At 44.5% G+C, this 14,148-nt stretch overlaps 1 protein-coding gene across 1 annotated transcript in view; it reads left to right on the forward strand.

Annotated features, from left to right (window-relative positions):
* The window catches only part of nars1 (asparaginyl-tRNA synthetase 1), a 20,767-nt gene extending 9,519 nt beyond the window's left edge, over window positions 1–11,248 (forward strand). Inside the window, 7 exon segments of the mRNA XM_024141948.2 lie at window positions 5,695–5,765; window positions 5,951–6,037; window positions 6,296–6,517; window positions 7,893–8,092; window positions 8,386–8,521; window positions 10,574–10,687; window positions 11,087–11,248. Of these exon segments, the coding sequence (XP_023997716.1) occupies window positions 5,695–5,765; window positions 5,951–6,037; window positions 6,296–6,517; window positions 7,893–8,092; window positions 8,386–8,521; window positions 10,574–10,687; window positions 11,087–11,230 (974 nt within the window). The 3' untranslated portion in view covers window positions 11,231–11,248.
* The last annotated feature ends 2,900 nt before the right edge of the window (window positions 11,249–14,148 follow it).

A 14,148-nucleotide genomic window follows, 5' to 3' on the forward strand; every position in this document is an offset into this window, starting at 1 on the left:
TGAGAACTTTTTTCAATCTTTCTGTAATTCAGTGATATTTATTCCCATAGTAATTCGTTAGGATCCATATTTTATTTATTTATTTTTATTCACCTTTATTTAACCAGGTAGGCTGGAGTTGAGAACAAGTTCTCATTTGCAACTGCGACCTGGCCAAGATAAAGCATAGCAGTGTGAACAGACAACACAGAGTACACATGGAGTAAACAATAAACAAGTCAATAACATGGTAGAAAAAAAAGAGAATCTATATTACAATGGGTGCAAAAGGCATGAGGTAGGCCAATAAATCGAATAATTACAATTTAGCAGAGTAACACTGGAGTGATAAATCATCAGTATGAACATGTGCAAGAAGAGATACTGGTGTGCAAAAGAGCAGAAAAGTAAATAAATAAAAGCAGTAGGGGTGAGGTAGGTAAATGGGTGGGTAGTTTTACAGATGGACTATGTACACGCTGCAGCGATCGGTTAGCTGCTCGGATAGCAGATTTTTAAAGTTGTTGAGGGAGATAAAAGTCTCCAACTTCAGAGATTTTGCAATTCGTTCCAGTCGCAGGCAGCAGAGAGAACTGGAAGGAAGGCGTCCAAATGAGGTTTTAGCTTTAGGGATGATCAGTGAGATACACCTGCTGGAGCGCGTTGCTGCGGGTGGGGGTAGCCATCGTGACCAGTGAACTGAAGATAAGGCGGCACTTTACCTAGCATAGCCTTGTAGATGACCTGGCAGCCAGTGGTCTGACGACGAACATGTAGCGAGGGCCAGCCGACTAGGGCATACAGGTCGCAGTGGTGGGTCGTATAAGGTGCTTTAGTAACAAAACGAATGGCACTGTGATAACTGCATCCAGTTTGCTGGAGTAGAGTGTTGGAAGCTATTTTGTAGATGACATCGCCGAAGTCGAGGATCGGTTAGGATAGTCAGTTTTACTAGGGTAAGTTTGGCGGCGTGAGTGAAGGAGGCTTTGTTGCGGAATAGAAAGCCGATTCTTGATTTGATTTTGGATTGGAGATGTTTGATATGAGTCTGGAAGGAGAGTTTGCAGTCTAGCCAGACACCTAGGTACTTATAGATGTCCACATATTCTAGGTCGGAACCGTCCAGGGTGGTGATGCTAGTCGGGCGTGCGGTGTGCAGGCAGCGAACGGTGAAAAGCATGCATTTGGTTTTACTAGCGTTTAAGAGCAGGTGGAGGCCACGGAAGGAGTGTTGTATGGCATTTGAAGCTCGTTTGGAGGTTAGATAGCACAGTGTCCAAGGAAGGCCGGAAGTATATAGAAATGGTGTCGTCTGCGTAGAGGTGGATCAGGGAATCGCCCGCAGCAAGAGCAACATCATTGATGTTAACAGGAGAAAAGAGTCGGCCCGAGAATTGAACCCTGTGGACCCCCATAGAGACTGCCAGAGGACCGGACAACATGCCCTCCGATTTGACACACTGAATCTGTCTGCAAAGTAGTTGGTGAACCAGGCAAGGCAGTCATTAGAAAAAACCGAGGCTACTGAGTCTGCCGATAAGAAATTGGTGATTGACAGAGTCGAAAGCCTTGGCCAGGTGCGATGAAGACGGCTGGACAGTAATGTCTTTTATCGATGGCGGTTATGATGTCGTTTAGTACCTTGAGCGTGGCTCTGAGGTGCACCGTGACCGGCTCGGAAACCGGGATTGCACAGCGGAGAAGGACGGTGGGATTTCGAGAATGGTCAGTGATCTGTTTGTTGACTGGTGCTTTCGAAGACCTTAGATAGGCAGGGCAGGATGGATATTAGGGTCTGTAACAGTTTGGTCCAGGGTGTCTCCCCCTTTGAAGAGGGGGATGACCGCGGCAGCTTTCCAATTCCTTGGGATCTCAGATGATACGGAAGGAGAGGTTGAAACAGGCTGGTTAATAGGGGGTGCGAACAATGTCGGCGGGACAGTTTCAGAAATAGGGGGTCCAGATTGTCAAGCCCAGCTGATTTGTATGGGTTCCAGGTTTTTTCCAGCTCTTTCAGAACATCTGCTATCTGGATTTGGGTAAAGGAGAAGCTGGAGGCTTGGGCGAGGAAGCAGCGGGGCGGGGCTGTTGGCCAAGGTTGGAGTCGCCAGGAGGAAGGAATGGCCAGCCATTTGAGAAATGCTTTGTTGAAGTCTTCGATTATCACGGATTTATCGGTGTTGACCGTGTTACCCTAGCCTCCAGTGCAGTGGGCAGCTGGGAGGAGTGCTCTTGTTCTCCAGTGGACTTTACAGTTATCCCAGAACTTTTTGGAGTTTAGAGCACAGGATGCGGAATTTCTGCTTGAAAAAAGCTGGCCTTGCTTTCCTGACTGACTGCGTGTATTGGTCCTGACTTCCCTGAACAGTTGCATATCGCGGGGGCTCTTCGATGCTATTGCAGTTCGCCACAGGAATGTTTTTGTGCTGGTCGAGGGCAGTTCAGGTTCTGGAGTGAACCAAGGGCTATATCTGTTCTTGGTTCTGCATTTTTGAACGGAGCATGCTTGTCTAATATGGTGAGGAAGTAACATTAAAGAATGACCAGGCATCCTCAACTGACGGGATGAGGTCAATATCCTTCCAGGGTACCCGGGCCAGGTCGATTAAAAAGGCCTGCTCGCAGAAGTGTTTTTAGGGAGCGTGTTGACAGTGATGAGGGGTGGTCGTTGGACGCGGACCCGTGGCGGATACAGGCAATAGCTAAAATAACTGGCACATTGTAGAAACAGATGTCCCCAGGCAGAAAGTGTACAGTGTAGTAATGTGCAGTGTAGCCCAAGTTATTGCTTTTGTTGTGTTGAACTTAACATACGTGAACACTTGTGTGTGAGTGAGGGGGAATTATTCAAAAAAATTACTCAGTGAACGTAATTTTTTCACACATGTAGCCTTGTGCACTTAATGTCTACTTATAGGGTCACTATAATAGAATACTAATGTCTACTATAGGGGTCACTATAATAGAATACTAATCTATATAGGGTCACTATAACTAGAATACTAATGTCTACTATAGGGGTCACTATAATAGAATACTAATGTCTACTATAGGGGTCACTAATAATAGAATACTAATGTCTACTATAGGGGTCACTATAATAGAATACTAATGTCTACTATAGGGGTCACTATAATAGAATACTAATGTTCTACTATAGGGGTCACTATAATAGAATACTAATGTCTACTATAGGGGTCACTATAATAGAATACTAATGTCTACTATAGGGGTCACTATAATAGAATACTAATGTCTACTATAGGGGTCACTATAATAGAATTACTAATGTCTACTATAGGGGTCACTATAATAGAATACTAATGTCTACTATAGGGGTCACTATAATAAATACTAATGTCTTACTATAGGGGTCACTATAATAGAATACTAATGTCTACTATAGGGTCACTATAATAGATACTTGTTTGTTCATTCTATTTCTATTTGTAACAAGCGTTCTATTATAAAGGCTGTCGTGGTAACAAGCGTTCTATTATAAAGGGCTGTCGTGTCTACAGCGTTCTATTTAAAAGGCTGTCATGGTAACAAGCGTTCTATTATAAGGCTGTCGTCGGTAACAAGCGTTCTCTTATAAAGGCGTTATGGTAACAAGCGTTCTATTATAAAGGCTGTCGTGGTAAAAGCGTCTTCTTATAAAGGCTGTCGTAGGTAACAAGCGTTCTATATAAAGGCTGTCGTGGTAACAAGCGTTTCATTATTAAAGGCTGTCGTGGTAACAAGCGTTCTCTATAAAGGCTGTCGTGGTAACAAGCGTTCTATTATAAAAGGCTGTCGTGGGAACAAGCGTTCTCTTATAAAGGCTGTCGTGTAACAAGCGTTCTCATTATAAAGGCTGTCGTGGTAACAAGCGTTCTCTTATAAAGGCTGTCGTGGTATCAAGCGTTCTATTATAAAGGCTGTCGTGGTAACAAGCCGTTCTATTTATAAAGGCTGTCGTGGTAACAAGCGTTCTATTATAAAGGCTGTCGTGGTACAAGCGTTCTCTTATAAAGGCTGTCGTAGTATCAAGCGTTCTATTATAAAGGCTGTCATGGTAACAAGCGTTCTATTATAAAGGCTGTCATGGTAACAAGGCGTCTTCTTATAAAGGCTGTCGTGGTATCAAGCGTTCTATTATAAAGGCTGTCGTGGGTAACAAAGCGTTCTATTATAAAGGCTTCATGGTAACAAGCATCTCTATAAAGGCTGTCGTGGGTATCAAGCGTTCTATTATAAAGGCTGTCGTGGTAACAAGCGTTCTATTATAAAGGCTGTCGTGGTAACAAGCGTTCTATTATAAAGGCTTGTCGTGGTAACAAGCGTTCTATTATAAAGGCTGTCGTGGTAACAAGCGGTCTATTATAAAGGCTGTCATGGTAACAATCGTTCTATTATAAAGGCTGTCATGTTAACTGCAAATATTAATGTATTGTTTTTTTTCTCTGTGCAACAAATAACATTGGATTGCTTTCCTTAATGTTTTTCTACGAGTTTGGTTTTAACCACTTTTTATTTTACACACAGAGACTGATCATGTAGTGTCATAATCTTTGTTGTTTAATTAGTACACAGTTAAAACCTGCATTTCAAGAAGGGATCCAGCCTAAAAATCACTAGAAATTAACATTTTTAAGCTGATTTAAAAATATATATATATCCTCCTAGCAGGGATTTTTTGCATGTTTCAGTACCAACAGCCTGTGACTTGTCTGATAATCAATCAATGTGATATTTTGTATTTTCACTGAGTTCTGTCTGTAGGCTATATTTAGCTAATTCTCTGGCTGGCCAAATTAAGTGGAGGTGGTATAGCTCATCTATTCGTTTGGTCATCATCACTGATTAGAAACATTTAGGCCAAATCTCGCCTGGAATGTAGCCTAAATGCTACATGCTATAATGTAGCCTAAATCAAGTCTAGGCCTATTATTTTGCTCGATCGCATGGAGGCAACTCTAAAACGAAGCAGAGTGAGGGTAGGAACCTGGTTCAAAAAAGCATGGGCTTGGGCTCTGTTTCAAAATATCACTTTTATATGGTTGGGGAAAATATTATTTTGTATTTTTATTATATTCTTACTATAAAATGTGTGTTGACTGTGATCTGGGTAGCCTACTTACTGTAAGTGTGTCTTGTTAGTAGTTTTGTTCATTCAAAAACAATGATGTCGAACTCATACCGGTCATTTTATAATATTTTAATTAATGTGCAACTTTTAACAAGTTTTGAACCACACAGTGTTTATATTCATAACATTCTATATGTGATGATTAAACTTTGAAGTTTTGTTTCCTGGGTCACGGATAGCCATTTCTGAAGCCTTTTTTTGGGGGTGGTTGACCTTGGGACTTATATAACATGGACGTTGTTTTCTATCAGAATACGCTCAGGATTCTAATGCGTCGTACAGTCCCTAACCCTAACCCCTGACCTTAACCCTAACCAACACCATCTAGGGTTCCTGTTTACTTTGTATGATGCACTACAGACTTACTTAGGCTATTTATATTTTAGTTTTTATTTATTTATTTTTGTAATCCTTTTTTTTTTTAGGGGGTAGATCAGCTTAAATATTGCAGGTTGTAGCTTCCATCAATGTAATTGTCTGTATCACTTCCACAATCCCTCATATTTTTATATTTAAAAAATATATTTTGTAGTTCTTTGCATGAATGAGAGAGGCTTATAGCGTGTTTGCCATTCTCTTGCTAGGAAAGAACCTGCTGTTCATCGTGCTGAGAGATGGAACTGGTTTCCTGCAGTGTGTTCTCAACGATAAATTGGTACTTTTTTTTTTTTTTTTTTTGCTCTCTTTTAAAACTCAATTCTGTTTAAAACATTTTTTTTAAATACGATCAAAATTTTATGATATACTTTTTTTTATGGCACCACTTTTAAATAAAAAAATAAAAAATTCTCCTCTTATTCATTTGTAATATCTTTTTGGCCCTTTGTCACCGTTTTATAGTGTCAGTGCTACAATGCCTTGGTGCTGTCCACTGAAAGCACAGTGGCTCTGTATGGGACAGTGAAAGAAGTACCAGAAGGAAAACAGGTAAACATTCCTCCAAATAATATACATTATTGTTTCAAGTTTAGCATACACATATATGGTCATGTTTCCCAGACCCAGATTAAGCATAATCTTTGACATGTTAAATGAAAAATCTCCAATCTATTTTTTTGTTGTTGTCCGTGACTAGGCTTAAACTGTGTCCCGGGGGGGGGGGGGAAATCGGTCCCAATTAATATTACATTTTAATGAATTATAATAACGTTGTTATGACTTGCCTGTCTTCTCCTCCTCCACTAGGCCCCTGGAGGTCATGAGCTGACCTGTGACTTCTGGGAGCTGGTGGGTCTGGCGCCGGCTGGAGGAGCTGACAACCTGCTGAATGAGGAGTCCGATGTGGACGTTCAGCTCAACAACAGACACATGATGATCCGTGGGGAGAACGTGTCCAAGATCCTCCGGGTCCGCTCCACTGTCACACAGTGCTTCAGGGACCATTTCTTCAACCGCGGATACCATGAGGTACGGTAAAAAGTAGTACCTATCCACACAGATACAACAGGATGGAGATTCTATTTAACATGTGGTACATCACATTTTTATAGTATATATATATATACTGTAATGTCCATCACCTGCTGTCTTTGGGTTCTTATTGCTATTGCTGATTTTATAGATTAGGTTTGAATCGTGAATAATTCTATATTGTCATCCTTGTGCATGTTTAAACATCTTTGTGACTTATTTAATAATATATCGTCTTAAGGATCTCTACAGATCGGTGTCCCACCCTCGGGACGGTTGAGCTAACGTGCGCTAATGCGATTAGCATGACGTTGTAAGTAACAAGAACATTTCCCAGGACATAGACATATCTGATGTTGGCAGAAAGCTTAAATTCTTGTTAATCTAACTGCACTGTCCAATTTACAGTAGCTATTACAGTGAAAATCAAATCAAAATGTATTTGTCACATACACATGGTTAGCCGATGTTAATGCGAGTGTAGCGAAATGCTTGTGCTTCTAGTTCCGACAATGCAGTAATAACCAACGAGTAATCTAACCTAACAATTCCACAACTACTACCTTATACACACAAGTGTAAAGGGATAAAGAATATGTACATAAAGATATATGAATGAGTGATGGGAACAGAACGGCATAGGCAAGATGCAGTAGATGGTAGCGAGTACAGTATATACATATGAGATGGGTAATGTAGGGTATGTAAACATAAAAGTGCATAGTTTAAAGTGGCTAGTGATACATGTATTACATAAAGAAAACACACCATGCTATTGTTTGAGAGTGCACAATTATGTACTTGAAAATGTATATATTGACCAATTAGACAGACTTGATATAACATGTTGAACAGAAATGCAATGGTTCATTGGATCAGTCTAAAACTTTGCACATACTGCTGCCATCTAGTGGCCAAAACCTAAATTGAGCCTTGGGTCCTAAATCAGATTATGGCCTTTCTCTTGCATTTCAAAGATGATGGTACAAAAAAATACAAAAAGAAAAAAACATGTATATTTTACCAGATCTAATGTGTTATATTCTCCTACATTAATTTCACATTCCCACAAACTGGTTGCTGATGGTTGCTGATAATGAGCCTCTGTATGCCTATGTAAATATTCCATTAAAAAATCTGCCGTTTCCAGCTACAATAGTCATTTACAACATTAATAATGTCTGCACTGCATTTCAGATCATTTTTATGTTATTTTAATGGACAAAAAAAAATGCTTTTCTTTCAAAAACAAGGACGTTTCTAGGTGACCCCAAACTTTTGAACGGTAGTGTATATGTATAGAATGATCTCTTTTGTAAATGTAAAGCCATTCTAAAGCTATGTTTTTTTGTGTGTGTTTGTTTTCCCACAGATCACCCCACCCACCCTGGTGCAGACCCAGGTAGAGGGCGGTTCCACCCTGTTCAACCTGAACTACTTTGGGGAGGAGGCGTTCCTGACCCAGTCCTCTCAGCTCTACCTGGAGACCTGCATCCCTGCCCTGGGAGACACCTTCTGTATCGCTCAGTCCTACCGCGCTGAGCAGTCCCGCACCCGTAGGCACCTGTCTGAGTGAGTAGTAGTACTGGAATGGACGGGAGGTATTCATTAAGGCACCCAATGTGCACTATAGCATGGAGGGAATACCTGAACTTGTACAATAGGAAACATTCACTTTTTTTGTTTTCCGATGCAAAGTTTTTCAATTGCGTTCGCTAATGAACGTGACCCAGTGCAATGTATTATTTTACCTACAGTATTCTGATGGCAAATACCTTCATTCTACAGTATATTCTCAGGAAATCCTCGAGTTCTGTTTGTTTACCATAGTACGACCGACCCTATGTTCCTCCCTTCCTCTGTAGGTACACTCACATAGAGGCAGAGTGCCCCTTCATGACCTATGAGGACCTACTGAGCAGGCTGGAAGATCTGGTGTGTGATGTGGTGGACAGAGTCCTGAAGTCTCCTGCTGCTTCTCTACTCTACCAAGTCAACCCTGTACGTCTGAGGTTTTATAAGGAGCTCTTTGCAGCTATTCTCTCTCTCTCTCTCTCTCTCTCTCTCTCTCTCTCTCTCTCTCTCTCTCTTTCTCTTTCTTTCTCTTCTCTCTCTCTCTTTCTCTCTCTCTTCTCTTTCTCTTCTCTCTCTCTCTTTCTCTCTCTCTCTCACAAATGGTATTTGTCACATGCTTTGTAGATAGCAGGTATAGACTAACAGTGAAATACTTACGGGTCCTTTTTCAACAATGCCTAAGTTAAAGATGAGATGAAATAATAACAGAATAAGGACATGAGGAATAAATACAATGATAAAAATAGTGAGTAAATGAGAATATTTATACAGGAAGTAACAGTACCGAGTCGATGTGCAGGGGTACGAGGTAATTGAGGTAGATATAGGTAAGGAATGGATAATAAACAGTAGCAGCAGCGTATGTGGCGAGTGGGAAAGTGTGTGTGGCGTCAGTATTCGAGGGTGTATGTAGTGTGTGTGTGTTGGGGCGGGTGTGTGTGGGTAGGGCCAGTGTGTGGGGGTAGGGCCAGTGTGTGGGGGTAGGCCCAGTGTGTGGGGGTAGGGCCCAGTGTGGGTGGAGGTAGGGCCCAGTGTGTGGGGGTAGGGCCAGTGTGGGGGTAGGGTAGTGTGGGGGTAGGGCCAGTGTGGGGTAGGGCCCAGTGTGGGGGTAGGGCCGTGTTGTGTGCGGGTAGGGCCAGTGTGTGTGCGGGTAGGGCCAGTGTGTGTGCGGGTAGGCAGTGTGTGGTGCGGGTAGGGCCAGGGTGTGTGGGGTAGGGCCGTGTGTGTGGGGGTAGGGCCCAGTGGGGGTAGGGCCAGTGTGTGTGGGGTAGGGCCCAGTGTGTGTGGGGTAGGGCCCAGTGTGTGGTGTGGGTAGGGCAGTGTGTGTGGGGGTAGGGCCCAGTGTGTTGTGGGGGTAGGGCCCAGTGTGTGGGGGTAGGGTAGTGTGTGGGTAGGGCCCAGTGTGTGGGTAGGGCCAGTGGGGTGCGTGCGGGTAGGGCCTAGTGTGCGTGTGTGGGGTAGGGCCAGTGTGGGGGTAGGGCCCAGTGTGTGGGTAGGGCCGTGTGGTGGCTGGGCCAGTGTGCGTGAGGGTAGGGCCCAGTGTGCTGGGTATGGGCCAGTGTGCGTGGCGGGTAGGGCCCAGTGTGCGTGCGGGTAGGGCCCAGTGTGCGTGCGGGTAGGGCCAGTGTGCGTGCTGCGGGTAGGACAGTGTGGGTAGGGCCAGGTGTGTGTGGGTAGGGCCCAGTGTGTGTGCGGTAGGGCCCAGTGTGCGTGCGGGTAGGGCCCAGTGTGTGTGTGTGTGTGTGTGTGTGCGGGTAGGGCCCAGTGTGCGTGCGGGTAGGGCCCAGTGTGTGTGTGTGTGGCGGGTAGGCCCAGTGTGCGTGCGGGTAGGGCCCAGTGTGCGTGCGTGCGGGTAGGGCCAGTGTGTGGGTAGGGCCCAGTGGTGTGTGTGGGTAGGGACAGTGTGTGTGCGGGTAGGGCCCAGTGTGCGTGCGGGTAGGGCCCAGTGTGCGTGCGGGTAGGGCCCAGTGTGGCTGCGGGTAGGGCCCAGTGTGTGTGTGTGGTGTGTGTGTGGTGTGCGGGTAGGGCCTAGTGTGTGGGTAGGGCCTAGTGGTGTGGCTGGGGCCCAGTGTGTGCATAGAGTCAGTGCAAAAAAGGGTCAATGCAGGTAGTCCAGGTAGCCATTTGATTAGCTATTTATCAGTCATGTTTAAAAGCCGTATGGCTGGGGAGGGGGGGTAGAAGCTGTACAGGGTCCTGTTGGTTCCAGACTTGGTGTATTGGTACCACTTGCCTTGTGGTAGCAGAGAGGACAGTCTATGACTTGGGTGGTTGGAGTCTTTGACAGAGTCTCTTTCCCCCCGTGGTCTTGATCACTGAGGTAGATGTATTCTTAAAGATTTCATCTAAAAAAAATATATATATATATTTGAGATTCAAATTTCCTTTTTGACCTCATTCAAAACGCCTCCCTCAAATCGTTAGTGTGGTGGTGAAAATCTGAACCCGATTTATGTGGTCTGTCCTTTACCTCCCCAGGACTTCAAGGCCCCCAAGAGGCCCTTCAAGAGGATCAACTACTCTGATGCCATCATCTGGCTGAAGGAGCATGACATCAAAAAGGATGATGGGACATACTATGAGTTCGGAGAGGTACATTTTGACTACGAATAAATGACATTTGACAAATGGTTTAGGGTCGGCATCAACCACAGTCAATTATAATCACTCCATCTAATCACTATCTCTCTCCAGAATTAATCTTTGGCTAGCATGAACCTGAGGTTGTGTTTTCAGGACATTTAGTGCTGGTTTCCTGGGCACAGATTGTGTCTAGTCCTGGATTACTGCTACTTTAATATGGTTCTTAGTCTAGCACTAGGTTTAATCTGTGTTGAGGAGACTGGCACAGATACGCAAAGAGAAGGGGGGAGGAGAAAATGGCCGCCAACTATTTACCTACTCATCAATGTATTGTTCAGTGGACCTTGTCTTTGTCCAGCTCCTGTTATTGTGATGTTATGAAACCCCTCTCCCTCCTTTTTGTTTCAGGACATCCCAGAGGCCCCAGAGAGGCTGATGACTGATGCCATCGGTGAGACCATCCTGCTGTGTCGCTTCCCGGCTGAGATCAAGTCCTTCTACATGCAGCGCTGTCCTGAGGACCGACGCCTCACTGAGTCGGTGAGTCCCTGACCAGCAGAGAGCTTACGTCACGGAAACCATGACGCCGGACCTGAAAAACAGCATCTTCATCAGAGCTTACCTCACCCGAACTATCACCCTTTTCCAAGGCCTGTATTCAAAAATGTCTCAGAGTTCTGATCTAGAATCAGTTTTTTATTTGAGTTCATACTAAATAGGCAAAGGCCATAGGTAACCGTCCCGTCCCTCCGGGATTCCTTTCCACCAGAGCAGAAGATCTGAATCACATTCTGGGTTTCCTTTACTTCTACTTTACACATGTTTGTAGTCACCCTCCCTTCACAGTTTTACAGGTGACACATCCATCTGTCCCTGCTGCTTCTCTCTCCAGTGAAATAACTGTTATTGTTGTCCCTGCTGCTCCTCTCTCCAGTGACATAACTCATTGTTGTCCCTGCTGCTCCTCTCTCCAGTGACATAACTCATTGTTGTCCCTGCTGCTCCTCTCTCCAGTGAAATAACTCCAGGTGTCCTGCTATAGCGGCCGTTTCATTGAATTCGACTATAAGCGGTATTGCTTGGTCCCTGGTCGCTCTCTCTTCATCAATTGACATTATATATGTGTCCCTGACATGCGCGTACACTCGGGCTTCAGCTGATAGTGAAATAAACATGTCACATGTGAGGGGAGCCAGCTGTGCATACTACTCTCGAGGAGAGAGGAGATGGCCTGAAGCTGCTGCCTCGTATACCTCGCGTGCTAAGTGACATAATGGCATTGTCGTTTGTCCCTGCGCTCCTCTCCCAGTGACATAATCAATTGTTGTCCCTGCTTGCTCCTCTCTCCAGTGAAATAACTCATTGTTGTCCCGGCTGCTCCTCTCTCCAGTGACATAACTCATGTTGTTGTCCCCTGCTGCTCCTCTCTCCAGTGACAAACTCATTGTGTCCCTGCTGCTCCTCTCTCCAGTGAAATAACCATTTTTTGTTGTCCCTGCTGCTCCTCTCTCCAGTGAAATAACTCATTGTTGTCCCTGCTGCTCCTCTCTCCAGTGAAATAACTGTATTGTTGTCCCTGCTGCTCTCTCTCCATTGACTAACATTGTTGTCGCCTTGCCTCTCTCCCAGTGAATAACTCATTGTTGTCCCTGCTGCTCCCTCTCCAGTGGACATAACTTCATGTTGTCCCTGCTGCTCCTTCTCCTCAGTGAAATATACTCATTGTTGCCTGCCTGGCTCGCTCTCTTCCAGTAAAATAACTCTTGGTTGTCCCTGCTGCTTCTCTCCAGTGACATAACTCATTGTTGTCCCTGCTGCTCCTCCTCTTCCAGTGACATAATCTTGTTGTCCCTGCTGCCTCTCCTCCAGTGAAATATAGACTCATTGTTGCCCCTGCCGCCCTCTCCCAGTTGACTGCTAGCTGATGCCTAATTTGAGATAGTTGGAGGGTCTATGAGGATCTGGGATGCTGAGGAACTGCTGGAGGGATACAAGAGGGAAGGCATTGACCCAACCCCTTACTACTGGTACACTGACCAGGTATGTACATCTACCCAACCCATTCTCTCAACCAGCTTCATGAGGTAGTCACCTGGAATGCATTTCGATTAACAACTTTAAGTGCAGTCGCAAAAAAAACATCAAGCGCTATGATGAAACTGGCTCTCATGAGGACKGCTACAGGAAAGGAAGACCCYGAGTTACCTCTGCTGCAGAGGATAAGTTCATTAGAGTTACCAGCCTCAGAATGCAGCCCAAATAAATGCTTCACAGAGTTCAAGTAACAGATTCATCTCAACATCAACTGGTCAGAGGAGACTGTGTAAATTAGCCCTTCATGGTCAAATTGCTGCAAAGAAACCAGAACTACAGGACACCAATAAGAAGAAGAGACTTGCTTGGGCCAAGAAACACGAGCAATGGACATTTGACCAAGAAGGAGAGTGATGGAGTGCTGCATCAGATGACCTGTCCTCCACAATCACCGACCTCAACCCAATTGAGATGGTTTGGGATGAGTTGGACCGCAGAGTGAAGYAAAAGCAGCCAACAKGTGCTCAGCATATGTGGGAACTCCTTCAAGACTGTTGAAAAAGCATTCCTCATGAAGCTGGTTGAGAGAAAGCCAAGAGTGTGCAAAGCTGTCATCAAGGCAAAGGGTGGCTACTTTGAAGAATTATAAAATAGAAAATCATTTTTTTTTTCATGGTAGGGTAGATGTATTTTCTTTCTACTAAATGTCTTAAGTCATTSTACACTGAACAAAAATATAAACGTAACATGTAAAGTGTTGGTTTCATGAGCTGAAAAAAGAAAATCCCTGAAATGTTCCATACGCACATAAAGCTTATTTCTCAAATTTTGTGCACAAATGGGGGAAAGAAAAGGGAATTGTTTCGCTCTCAAGAAAAGGGCACCAATAAAAGGAGTGATAACTGGGGTAGCAGTAAATATAAACGTTGACCAGCTGAGGGGAAAGATTCCCGGTGTTTGTGATGCTCGTCGTTTTAGGCGACTCAGACATGGTGGCGAGAGTGGGGAAACAGAAGAGTCATTGTCTGTTCTTTTGAGTTTCGAAGTTGAGTCTTTGCCTGACAAAGTGAAGCTAGGATATATAAGTTATCCTGTACGAGTGTATGTGCTGAATACATTACGATGTTACAGGTGTCAAGCTTAATGGCATGTGGCATCGGTGTGTAGGAGGGAGGGTCCAAGGTGTGAGAAGTGTGCAGAAGGGCACGAGACAAAGGAATGTGTAGTATTGGGGAAAGTAGTAGAATGTGTTAATTGTACGGGTGCCCATGGGGCTGGGGGTCAGAAATGTTCCGTGTGAGAGAGGCAGGTTGAGGTTTCCAGGGTTAGAGTAGTGCAGAAGTTGTCATATGCTGAGGCATTGAAGGAAGTAGAGGAAGATGGGTCAAGGGGGAGGAGTAGTAGAGATAAACCAGTACAGAGGGATAAGCCAAAAA

The sequence above is a fragment of the Salvelinus sp. IW2-2015 genome, unplaced genomic scaffold, assembly GCF_002910315.2.
Source record: "Salvelinus sp. IW2-2015 unplaced genomic scaffold, ASM291031v2 Un_scaffold2852, whole genome shotgun sequence".
Lineage (NCBI taxonomy): Eukaryota > Metazoa > Chordata > Actinopteri > Salmoniformes > Salmonidae > Salvelinus > Salvelinus sp. IW2-2015.